The sequence below is a fragment of the Silurus aristotelis genome (assembly GCF_946808225.1).
Source record: "Silurus aristotelis genome assembly, chromosome: 23".
NCBI lineage: Eukaryota > Metazoa > Chordata > Actinopteri > Siluriformes > Siluridae > Silurus > Silurus aristotelis.
In genome coordinates, this window is record NC_139596.1 from 12610674 (window position 1) to 12623629 (window position 12956).

General features: G+C 41.8%; 1 protein-coding gene across 1 annotated transcript; it reads left to right on the plus strand.

Moving 5' to 3' along the window:
- The first annotated feature begins 446 nt into the window (after positions 1-446).
- On the plus strand, positions 447-12869 carry rgmb (repulsive guidance molecule BMP co-receptor b). The gene is made up of 3 exons (XM_083526642.1): positions 447-1074; positions 6547-7088; positions 10304-12869. Exons 1-3 carry the CDS (start codon positions 963-965, stop codon positions 10955-10957), a joined length of 1308 nt encoding a protein of 435 aa, XP_083382768.1. The 5' UTR covers positions 447-962; the 3' UTR covers positions 10958-12869.
- The last annotated feature ends 87 nt before the right edge of the window (positions 12870-12956 follow it).

A 12956-nucleotide genomic window follows, 5' to 3' on the forward strand; every position in this document is an offset into this window, starting at 1 on the left:
GAGTGATAAACTTAATTGTAAGCTTACTTAAATTTTTTTTCTTTTATTTATTCCTTTTTTGTTTTTGTTTAACTTTTTTTATGCTTCGATAAATGAAGCTCGCACAGATCCTGCATTATGGTGAGTGAGTTACACTTTTATTACACATGCAATAATTAGCTCGTTTCCGATATATAATAGTTATATCACGTTATTGTGTACACAATTATTGTCTTGCGTGGAAAACGGGTTCGTGGTGCAGGAAAAGGTTGCAGACCTCTGTTTTGGAGTACAGCAGGTTCCAGGTCGTGTGTTTGAACCTGGAATCAAACACGTCGAATCACTCGAGCAGGTTTTCATGTCGGTGAGAGTCGGTTCTCGGACATGGTAAAGCTCCTGACTCCGGCAAAGGCAGGCGCGTGCAGTCTAGCCGGGGGGGGGGCAGGGGCAGGGGGGGCGGGCTTTCCGCTAAACCCAGCGGTAGAGGCTGATTCACTATCGATCATTCGGAAAAAGTGTGTAGGGCGGAGGGAGGGAGTGTGGAAGAGGAGGAGAAGGAGGGCGGGATAGATTTCCGTACGGAGGACGATCGTGGTAGTGTGTGCACGCGCGCGCGCGTGTGTGAGTGTGTGTGTATTCGCGGATTAATCCTCGCTTCGGAATGAGCGTTTTGTGACTAAATCTGTGCGCTGGATCCCCCAGGAATCCACTTGCTCCCTTTTGTCTTTCTTTACACGTGTGCCCGGGACAGATTGTTTTTTGTGCACGCGTGTGTGCTTTTGTGTGTGTGTGTTGTGGGGCGCGGACGGTGTAAGAAAAAACGAATGCAACCGTGCACGGAGGAGTGAAGTTGGAGGAAGAGGTCGTGGTGGTGGTGGGGGGGAAGAAAAAGAAAAAGCAGAGCTCCGGGTTTTTGTTGGACTCCGGTTGTTCCTGCGTGACGCACCGAGTCTCCGGGTCGCTCCCCATCGCGCGCTGGATGGATGGGCATGGGGCAAACGGGATCTTACTACCGCGGGGCTGAGCGCCTTCTCACCGCCTCCTCACCGCTGCTCCTCATCCTCATCATCACCATCTCCCTCCTGCTCCACACCGGTGATTTACTCTTATTCACTTCTCATACTCTCGGGTCACGCGCTCGCGCGAGCTCGTCCTCCGTTTACTAAACCATTACTACTACATTACTATAAAGTCATCTGGCGCGCGCGCTAGCACTTTCTCTCATTCTTTCTTCAGTTTACACTTCCACTAGATCCTGTGTTGTGTTTCCGATGTTGCATGGTGACCCTCAAGGCACCTTGTTTGTATAGATTAGGGAGATTTTATATTTATTTATAATAATAATCATATCTCGACTCCAAAATGCATGCCGGAGCAGATGTGCTGCATCAATCAATACTACCGCTTTCACACACACTTTTGGCCCTCAAGCAAACACAACTAAAGGAAATCGTCTTAATCTTCTATTCTGCTTTGTTAAGAACTGATGCTGATTCATATTGATTTGGGATAAAACTCTGAAACTCTCTCTTTTGTTTCCATTGCTGTTCTTGGATTGTTGATGGGTTCATGATGTTACTGAGTCTCTAAATATGTCTGCCTCAATATATTTATGTGTGCTGGCCTACTGCTTATCAATGCCAAAAACCTCGGACTGACTGCAGAGTCTGAAGTTTTTAATGCATCATATGCATTAAACCTTTTGAATAAAAAAATAAATGATATATATATATATATATATATATATATATATATATATATATATATATATATATATATATATATATATATATATAAATAATGTTTTTAAAAACATCAGGAAATATTTGGATCGCATTCCTGTTCATTGTTTGGAAACAGCAGATTATAATACTGTTTTATACTTTGAGTGAAAAAAATAACCAGTTATCCAGATTATATTTTCGTATGACAATCAGTTATTCCTTACCAAACAGTGGTTTTCCATCTTTCTCAGAAATACTTTTGTTCCCCAAGGATTTGGAGCCTCACAAATACCTGTGGTCCACGTTCACATTAGTCGTGTTTGTCTAAAAGAGCGCATGTGGATGTCCTATTATGTTCATTTTGGAGAGCGTATGGTTTCCGAGAGCTCTGGTTGTTTGCTCAGAGGAGAGTGTAAACCCATTTGGTGTCTTGCTTTCCTTTGGTCCTGTCTGTTAGCCATTCAGAAGGAAAGGCGGCATTAAATACAGTATTCCTGCACCATGTCAACTGTGCACTCGTTAATATAAGCCGGGTTCCTGCGAGGGTCACGAAGTATCATATCGTTTGTTAATAATTATTGTGATATTATCCAAAAAATATACCCTAAATGACTTATTGTGTGTTGTGAGACTCCTGATGAAACTCAGCTGTTCGAAACAGGGTTTTTGTTAAATCACGGCATTACAATTTATTGCTTTAACCATTTTGAGGGGATAAAAAATTCAGGCTGTTACACAGCCATGACAAATCAAAGGGTTAGTAAAGAAGTTTCAGGACATTGCACTTTTCACAGTACAAATTCTGTACCAAGCATGCATCTGAGTATACTTTTTATGTGCACTTTTTTATTTTGGTTTAAGAATGATGGTTTTTCACTTTTTAAATAGGTATTATTCATGTTGCAAATTCAGTTTCCCTGTGTGAGTCGCTCCGGGTGTTTTGAGCAGCAGGAATTTAAGACATCTCTTAAGAGGGCTGACAAAATATTCTTTATTTCTGTTTTCAGCCATGTCTCTCTGCTGGAGTTGGTGGACTTCCAAATATGCAGGGTGTCCTGATTACATTTCACTGAGCAGAATGTTGTGCTGTCTCTTTCCCGTTCGGCTTTACCTCGTTTCTAATAGCTCTTAGACAAGACGATGGAAAAATATTCATCCTTTGTTATCACCTGGTCTAGACATGCTCCTGTTAAACATGTGTGGAAACGTCCAAACCGACTTTTTGAGCACTATGGGTAATCTAAAAATATATATAAGAACAGCTCTGGAACTGGAGATGTCATTGGGACATGGTGGATTTTAAGCTCCCATTTGTTGAAGTTCACTCTTAAAGCAGAACGAGGATGGTTGGGGGGGTTGTGTGGGGGTGCAGTTGACCTCTCTGCCCTGGCCAAATTCCACATCTTGAAATTTCACTCGCTTCACACACCGGCGAGGGCCCCTCTGCAGCTGAGAAGTGCCTCGCAAAGCGCCTGGCCACCCTGAGAAAATATTTCCAGTGGCTTTAATTGCAACAAGGGTGTGCTCTGTGCTCCGAAACGACACACTTCAGTCCTGCAAATTAACTCAGCCTGTGAAACAAACACCTTGTTTTTTTTTGTTTTTTTCCTCCGTTGCACTCTTTCGCTTTCTCTCAGTCTGTGGTTTATTACGAGCCTGGTTTTATGATCTCGGCTGAACCAGAAAAGAACACCAAGGACTTTGTTCTTTTCACGCCTGAGGCTCTGAAGTTGGGAGTTTACATGGCATTAAAAAAAATATTAAAAAAATTATATTCCTGTGAGAATTATGATGAGGTCTATGTCTTATGCATATATCGTTGTGAAATCTTTCTCAGTTGTAATTGTTCGGTTTGAAATATATCACAGAGGACGTATTCACGGTTGACTATTTGGCAGTGCACCGAGACATTCTAACGCAAACTGTGAGAGTTTGATTTGTACATACCGCACTGCTAGTAATACTTTATGATCTGCTGCCCCCACCTGGGGGACCCCTGAGACATTCCATTTCTCGCTCGCTCTAAAATTACAAACAGCTTTAGGGGACGAAGACGACTGGCCTACTTTCCCTACTGCCCCCCATTTCTTCTCTTATCAAGTGTCGCAGTGTCATTGTTGTTATTGGTATGACCGTGGATCCAGTTGCATGGCTCCCCTCGTGACAGCATTTTTGAAGTGGCAGTGTCAGGTGACATACTAATTGTGTTTTAGCTACCTAGCAGCAAAAAAAAAAAACACACTGTGTCCATGAGAATTGGATTAGGATCAGTCACAGTCGTAAGCCTCAGCTTGATGGTTCTGCACGTGTCTGTAAAGGTCTAGTCTCTCACATTGTACTGAATGTATAGTCACGATAGACATGACATCTCTGTGAGTTTAAAATCACAGCATGCAGCCTGTGTTTGACTTAAGAGCAAGATCCTTTGCCAGTTTGGCTTCTTTGGTTTTGGATTAAATTACAATGATTATGAACTATATGATACATCACAGCTGTAGCAGGAACCTGGGTTAAATTAATGAGTACACAGAAATAGTGTTCATGCTGAACAGGCTGACAGACAGGACCAAAAGGAAGCACGATACCAAATGGGTTCACACTCCACTCTGAGCAAACAACCCATGGTCTCGGAAACCTCTTCAAATGAGCACAACAAGAAGTCCACATGGGCTCATTTAGGCAAACAGGATTAATGTGAATGTGGACTGTTTGGCTGTATACCCTCTCAAGGTGTATGTTTAAGAAACAAGCGTAAATGTGGTGAACAAATTAGATTTAAACAGGCCACTCTGAACTCCTTCATCCTGGAACCGTCCTAGACAAGTGTCGGAGGGCAACATCTTGCCAATGCCCCCACACATGCAGCTGGGTGAAGTGCTGGAGGCGCATGAGTTTGCCGGGTGACGAGGTCACGCGGGGGCACTGTGAAAAGCTTCTCTGTTTGTGGATGAGATGTAGGACATAACACAGCTAACACAGATTCATATCTACAGCTTTGTTTTCTAGCATTTGAGCTACCTATAGGTACATCACCAAGACCTATGAAAAGGCATGTTATTATTTCTAGATTCAGCCTGACACCAATCAAACAACAACAACAAAAACAATATTGCCATAGAGAAGATTTCTCCTTTGTACCACAACATGGCTTCAGCTGGTCCTCCATATTGTTTTACAGCTAGTCAGTGAAACCCTATCTGGCCGTGCTTTGTCATGCCGGCTGCAGTGGAGGACGCAGGGCCGATCTTCCTCCGCTGGCTGCACTACGCCATCATCCGATAATCAAATCAGGTGGATTTGAATGGGCCGCTGCTCTTGCAGGCTACAGCGAGAGGCCCCTTAGTGTGCAAGATTGAGTCATTACAGGCGTGTTAATGGAGAGGCTGCAGCTGATATCAGATTATGAAAGGCCTCTCTAAACCACTCTCTCTCACTCTCTCTCTCTCTCTCTCTCTCTCTCTCTTTCTCTCCCTTTCTTATTTTTTTCTCTCACACATTCTCTCACTCTCTGAGGTAATGCACTTGGAACACACTTTAAAGCAAGTCGCAAGCTAATGGCGTACGAATGTTCGTTTCTCGCTCGCTCGCTCTCTCTGGGCGTTTTATTTTGTGCTATGTCATCGCTGGATAATGGAGTGAAGTGCTTTGCGTGTGAAAATTGCTTAATCAATAATGAAACGGAGCCACTTAGCGTTTTTTTTTTTTTAAACAAAGACCACTGTGGCATGTGTGTACACGGCGGACGTTTGCACTTTCGAGTGTCCTGAGAACCTGGAAAAAGTTCTGGATCATATTGTGAAGCAGATTTAATAAAAACTTTTATGCATGTATTAATATATATATATATATATATATATATATATATATATATATATATATATATATATATATATATATATATATATATTAGTGCAGCCATCAAAGTTACATTTGAATCGAATTTAATGGAAAATGATCCATTCAATTGAATAAGTGGCTAAAGCTGCTTATTGGCTGCATACTTGCTGTTGGCTCTTTTGTGTTTTTATTTCTAGAGTGCTGGTGGTTACATATTGCTTTCACAGGAGAAAAGCCTCCTTTTCTATCCTTTGAGGTGCCGCTTTATTTGATCTTATTGGTGCAATAAACACGGTCCTCTGGCGATAAGGGGAGATTTTACACGCTTGTTGAGTCGGCTGTCCCTCTTTCTCTCTCTCTCTCTCTCTCTCTCTCTGTTTTTTTTTTTTTTGCGCTACAGCGTATATAACAAGTCCCGGAATCTGACCTTGAAGAAACACTCGGCACCACTCTTCAGATAGATCTGGGACTTATAGGGAAATATTTGCACATATGCACAGTATAATGCTAAAATTTCCCAATCCTGTGACATGTTTATATAATGTGACGATTAGTAAATTGAAAGCAAATAACGAAAGGAAAGAAAAAGAAAAGAGACGTAGATGACATTATAACAACATAATTGGCTGGTATTATAGATAATCAGATAATAGACTCAACTGTTATTATGTGGAAGTTCCTTTGAAAGCTTTGTCTCTTTTGTGAAACTGAAGTGAAAAGACTCTCCACTCTCTTGATAGATTCGAGACATAAAAATAAATTGATTTGAGACTGAAACATTCATTCAAATCATGTTTTTTTAATTTTTTTAATAAATAAAGAATAAAACACTACTGTTTTAGGAAAATAATCAGTGTTAGGCAGGTTATTATCCATTAGCAGCACACACTGAAGTATTATATGCCATTAAGGTGATAATGGAATTAGTTTGAACTGTAGTTTTCTCACAGGTTTTTGTAAGTACGTTAAGCAGCATTTTGTCATCTTCCTTCTCATCTTCTTCCAGGTGAATGCCAGGTCCAGACTCCGCAGTGCCGTATCCAGAAGTGCACCACAGACTTTGTCTCGCTCACATCTCATCTGAACCCATCTCTGGATGGCTTCGACACTGAGTTTTGCAAGGCTTTGCGGGCCTACTCGGGCTGCACACACCGCACCGCCAAGAGCTGCAGGGGCAACCTGGTTTTCCACTCGGCCATGCTAGGCATCAGTGACCTCATGAGCCAGAGGAACTGTTCCAAAGACGGACCCACGTCCTCGACGCACCCGGCCGTTTCTATCGAGCCCTGCAACTACCACAGCCGCTTCCATCATCACCAGGCTGCACCGACCGCCACAGGCACAGGGCTCCCCGGTGCACCAGAGCACGCACGGCCCAATTACCTGTTCTGTGGTCTGTTTGGAGACCCGCACCTTCGGACTTTTAAGGACCAGTTTCAGACGTGCAAGGTGGAGGGGGCGTGGCCTCTTATTGATAATAATTACCTGTCAGTGCAGGTAACGAATGTGCCGGTGGTGCAGGGATCAAGCGCCACAGCAACAAACAAGGTGAGCTGTCCTGCTATTGTGTATTGTGAGGAATGAACACCATACTTTAATTATAAGATAAGATAAGATAAGATAAGATAAGATAAGATAAGATATGTCAAAATCGATCACACCAAATACTAGTTTGATTTTATTTTACATTAACCGCATTTGGCAGACGCCCTTATCCAGAGAGACTGACATTTATCTCATTCATACAACTGAGCAGCTATGGGGTCAAGGGCCTTGCTCTGGGGCCCAGGAGTGGTTAGGATAGTGTGGCTAGGATTTGAACTCAAGATTTTCAGATCCAAAGTCCAATGTCTGAGCCACTAAGCTACCAGCTTCTTATTTCAAATGTTTACTGATGTTTATAGTAATTCATACCACAGTTCTCGAGTTTGATTGGACAAAAGGAGTTGATTTATTTTCTTGTAGCAGCAGCTCAGGCAGCAGTAATGTCAATTATAGGTCTGTATTAATTATGTTTTTATAGTAACACTTCACTCACTGTGCCTTGTATGGCACGTGCTCTGCATAATCTGAGGCTGATAATAACATTTATTATTTAATAAGGCAAACAATTATTGATGAAGCTTTTGAGAAAGAGACAGTTATATATATTTCATTTTTATTTTCAATATTTATCAAAGGAGTCACGAGGATCAGCAATTAGTGCGCTTTCGCTTATTTACGACCGATTATTTATAGCTGTTATAATGTAAGCAGTAACAGAACCTAAACCTGCTTTCTTTAAATTAAATGAAAATATGTAGTTGTTTTTGTTTATTTAATACTTTGACAAATTGGCTCTGCGATAAGGGAAATATTTTTTTTACATATACTGTAATCATAGGGGGACCAACAATTTTTGCTTAGGAGCAGATGGGCTGCAGTGAAGACATTGGATATTTACAAATTGCACCTGTATGTGTGTACCAGGTGTGTAGACACGATGGATGCAGTTTGTAGATATGCATAAGGTCCTAAAATGTTTTATGTGGTGTTTAAAAGAGTTTTTTTTTTTTGTAATAGTTGGAGCCCGAAATGCTGCATTTTGTTACAATTGGCAAAATTGCATGCACAGGATTCTTTTTTTTTAAGCTACTACCAGTACCGACACACGTAAAAAGTCTGAAATAAAATGTCAACATTTTAGCACAAGTAAAATTCATTAACGTAAAAAGTTCCAATTTGTTGTTTTTATGAAATATGACATTAACCTGTATTAATTTAACAGAATCCGAGCCATTGAACAGTTTTACAGCACGCCAATTAAATACTGCTATCTAAAATTTAACAGACGCATAAACTTTTGCAACAACTACATCCATTTTATAGAAAGCAAAACAGCCGGATAATGTTTTTTACGTATATTCGCAGTGATCTTTACCTGTACTCATCTTTGATGCGTGTGAATTGAAGAGATCTTTGTTTGAATGTCACACAAATCTGTGTTGATTACGAAAAATTGTAGGCCCCTACGAATATTGAGGCATTGTCTTGATTTCGCCTTTGTTTCTCTCCCCATTCACAAACCGCCGCTCGGCCACGCCCCCCGCTGCCACAGTTAGGTTTTTGCTGCACTGAACAATGATGACTGAGTGATACGTCATCAACTAAGCGACTGATGCGACCCTCCGCCGAAAACGGGGAACCGGCTTTAGAAATTTGCTCGTGAAACGGTAAAATTTTACGAGCGAGTTTGCTCGTATCTCCGTTTGCTCGTACTATAGGTTGCTCGTACAATGGGGTTTCACCGTATTGTGAATTGAGTATATAATTAAGTAATATGTAGTACAGTGTAGCTGGATCGTACCATGTTACTAAAGCGTTATTAGGTCATACACATTCTGGACGCAATGTATTTCTTTCACCAAAGCAACTTTTTTCAAAGCAAAGAAACAGATCGGTTAAAGCGCTAAATGTCCGAGACGTCTATGAGGTATGACAGCTTTGACGGAGTGTGTACAGGTGTTAGCTGAACAAAGCACAGAGCTCAGGTCTTGTGACTAACACGTCTGTGAAACTCTAATGCCGTTAATGACTGGACAGAGCCCGGGCTCAGGCGTGACCCTTGAAAAGGTGGCCCTGAAAGGAGGCTCTGTCTGTATTTTTCCAAGTTGTATGGCTGTAAGACCTCACACACACATACATGTACACACAGCAAGACAGTATTTTGGTTGCTGAATGCTAGATGCCATTCTGTCTTGTAGCGATTGTAAATATTTGTCAAGCTAGCGGTCAGAGAGAGTTTATAGATACGTGTTTTTCAGCCGAGTCGTCTTTACTCTTTCTTCAAATGACAAAGTTCAGCTCATCCAAAGTCGAGTGAAGGGTCTAACACTTGCGTGAGTGAGGGGTAGAACTACCCACGTCTCAATTTGTGACCTTGTGACTTTGGAGGTGGGGCGAGTTATTAGCGCTTGGCCGTAATTATTAGCACACACTGCTCGAATGAGGTCTTTTAAGCTGCCTCACCTAATGGCTAGCTAGTGGTCATTTTTCATCCATGTCATTGGAACAAAGCTTGCATTCATCCTGCACTAATGTAACGCCACACATCTTGTTAGTCAGCAGGCTTTCCTTCTTTATTCCGTGTTATGGAACAGCGTGACTTTAAATCTGTACAGTCTGTCGGCGTGTTTCTTAGAGGCACTGCATGCTAACAGGCAGAAGCATGTGACATCGATTAAGGACTAAAATAGCAAATGTATTTCTTATATTCCTGCTTCGTCCTCCTCGTTTAATATACCGATTCTGCCTGATAAAATATTTTATTGTGTGTTTGTCAGTAATTAGTGCAGATAATACATTTTAGCTCTGTAGTTAAGGTGACCAGAGGGCTGTGAGTTTAAATCGCAGGATTGACACCATGCCATGAAACCAGCTTTCAATGCTTGGGGAAAAATATTTGCCCCCTTGAGAATAAGCATTAAAGGAGCATTTCATAATTCCCAGAGCCTCCAGTGCCCTCAAATCAGGTGCAATTATAATGAAAATTGCAGTTATAATGAAAACCCTACCACGCCTTCTCTTCATCCTCTCCTTCCTCCTTCCAAACAATCCCCCATTTTCCCACTTGTCACTTGAAACTTGAAAAAGAAAATATCAGCACAGAATTTTTGAGTTGAGGAGCAATGTGGCCTTTTTTTAATACGTTTACGCCCTTAACGTAAAATAAATAAATAAATGAAAACAAGAGCAACTGACCGTGTTTGAACTTCTGTTTTCAGATCACCGTCATCTTTAAACCATATCAGGAGTGCACAGAGCAGAAGGTGTACCAGGCGGTGACGGATGACCTGCCAGCGGCGTTTGTGGACGGCACTGTTGTAGGCGGCACGAGTGAAATGCGCAGCCTTGTGGTGCTGGAAAAGCTGGCGGGTCGCCACGTGGAGCTGCACGCCGCCTACATCGGTGTAACGGTGGTGGTGCGCCAGCTGGGCCGCTACCTTACGCTGGCCTTACGCATGCCCCACGAGCTTGCGATGGCCTACGATGACACTCAGGACCTGCAGCTATGTGTGAACGGCTGCCCCGCCTCAGAGCGCATCGAGCTGCCTGCACTCGGCCTCCAGCGTGGTCACGCTCCTGCTATTCCCTCTCTTTCTCCACCTCAGCAGGCCTTCAGCTTGGAGAGCGCCTCCAGGAAGTGCAGCGAGCAGCTGCAGGTCCAGGACATCTATTTCCACTCGTGCGTCTTTGACCTGCTCACCACCGGCGATGCCAACTTCACCGCCGCCGCCTACAGCGCCCTCAAGGACGTGGAAGCGCTTCACCCCGAGAGGGAGCGCTGGCACATTTTCCCTCACTCCACAGCTGGGTTAGGACTGACAGCGGCCCTGGATGCACTTCTCGTTTGCTTATTCGCCGCTGCACTTTTGTAAACAGCGTGGCCATGACTGACTCAACTTTCATAATAAAATTCACGGAAGCACGAGGGGACTTTGTACACAATCAGAGCGTTACTTGTATATATTGTGTAGACAGAGGAGGCACGAGACGCTCCTTTGTATGACTGTAAATTTGCCATTTTCAGGAGAGCTGGGGTGCTCTGTGAATTTTTTTATGTGTGAATTTTTTTTTGTGACGTTTGTTTTTTGGTGTCGTCCTTGCGAAAGGAAGTCTGAATGGAAGCACTTTATTTTTAAACTTTGTTGCGACTACAGAACAGTGTTCCACCGAACCGCAGAGCTGAACAGTCTCGGATAGCTTGTCTTTTTAATCCCAGCGAGTGCTTTTTCCATACCCTTTGCTTGTGTCTGTATGTAGATAGGACTTGCCTCACCTATGGTACTCCACAAAACAAAGTGACAGTTGGTTCTTTTCATGAGTGCAGTTACTAGTACTGTAGTAAATAGTAAACGTGGCTAGATTTCCAAGGATCACAGTTGTAACACAACCGCAGTATCTGTCTAGAAATCATTCCTTGTTTGTAGTCTAGAGCTCAATATTGTTGATGGACATTTGTGTAAGTGTTGAGTAAAATATGAAGAATTCAAACCAACACAGCAGACATGGGTTGAAGAAAAAACAGAGATCCTAATAGGAACTGTTCAGCGTTCTGTTATCCATTCGGCAGATCCGATTTCACTTCTTTGGTTTCGATTCAGTCCTGCATTTCATCTGTAACAATCAGAATATCTCTGGATCCCACACGAGGGCCAAACGTTTTATAGATGGACACATATTTGCCTCTTAGTGCCGAAATGGTTAGGAATGAAAACACACTGAAGAAACTGGATTGCAAAAACAAATCCAAATTTAATAGGAACTGCAGCCTTCCCTTCAGCCACATTTGACTCATACCTAATGAATGGCCTTTTTTTTGTCTCTTTATTGCCAAACAAACCAACCTGGTCCTCCAACCAAAGATTTCGTGTCACTCAATTCTATTCTTTATACGAGTGAATTGATTTTTGCTACTAAGGATAGTCACTGTGATTGGCATTTCCAACTTTGATTAGCATGGAAAGCATGCTTTGCCCTCTAACATCATGCAGGAACATAACTGATATAAAACCCTCTTTTGGATTTTATCAGCTTGCATCTAAGAATGCCTTCTTTTCTCCCCAGCAGATGCTTTTTTTGGTTTCTTCTAAACAAAGCTCAAAATGTTTCTCCTTATGCTTAGCATTTACATTAAACTGACTATGTCAGCAATGCTTTTTTACGCTGACTGCCTTAGCTTGCATTCTAAACAAATCAACACTCCCATCCTAACAAAAAAAAAAGACTTGCTACTGTAGATTCATATTTGTACGTTAATTTGTTTTGCAACTACTGCCAGTGCTGAAGAGCTGCTAACATACTGTGACTAGATTTTATTTGGAACACTGGGACTCTCTGTGATTGGCCAAATCCTTGATGATTATTAATAGGCCAAATCCTAACTAGGCTTGATTTCGCCGCATAATAGAAAAGACCAGAGCAAAGCATCTGAGTGCAATTAACTGCAAAGATAAGCCTTCATCCTGTGTTTTTGCTTTGTTGCGTTTGATCTTGTGATTTTTTTTTTTTTTTGAGTGAAATCTGTTTTTTTGTGAAGAGTGACTGCTTAATGTTTATACTTAAATTATTTATGAAATATAGTGTATTGTTAGAGAAGGTCCATATTCATGCTGTTTGGAGAAAAAGAAAAGAAAGAAAAAAAAAAAACATTTCAGACGTGATTGTACTGCCACCTAGTGGACCACCGTTGTTACATCAGTGTTTTAGTAAAGTTCTGAATGCGGCGATTAAAAACAAGGAGGGAAAAAAAAGTGTTTTATTTAAAAACATTAAAAGAAAAGACAGACATTTCGCAGGTCTTGAGTGGTTATTGATTTTGTACTCTTTCTGTGTTCTGACCTATATTGTTAATGACACGCCCGACAAATTTGACAT

Coding starts and splice junctions, on each gene's coding strand:
- rgmb (XM_083526642.1), top strand. CDS start 963: ATGGGCATGGGGCAAACGGGATCTTACTACCGCGGGGCTGAGCGCCTT. Junction 1,075..6,546: donor CTCCCTCCTGCTCCACACCG/GTGATTTACTCT, acceptor ATCTTCTTCCAG/GTGAATGCCAGGTCCAGACT. Junction 7,089..10,303: donor GCGCCACAGCAACAAACAAG/GTGAGCTGTCCT, acceptor TTCTGTTTTCAG/ATCACCGTCATCTTTAAACC.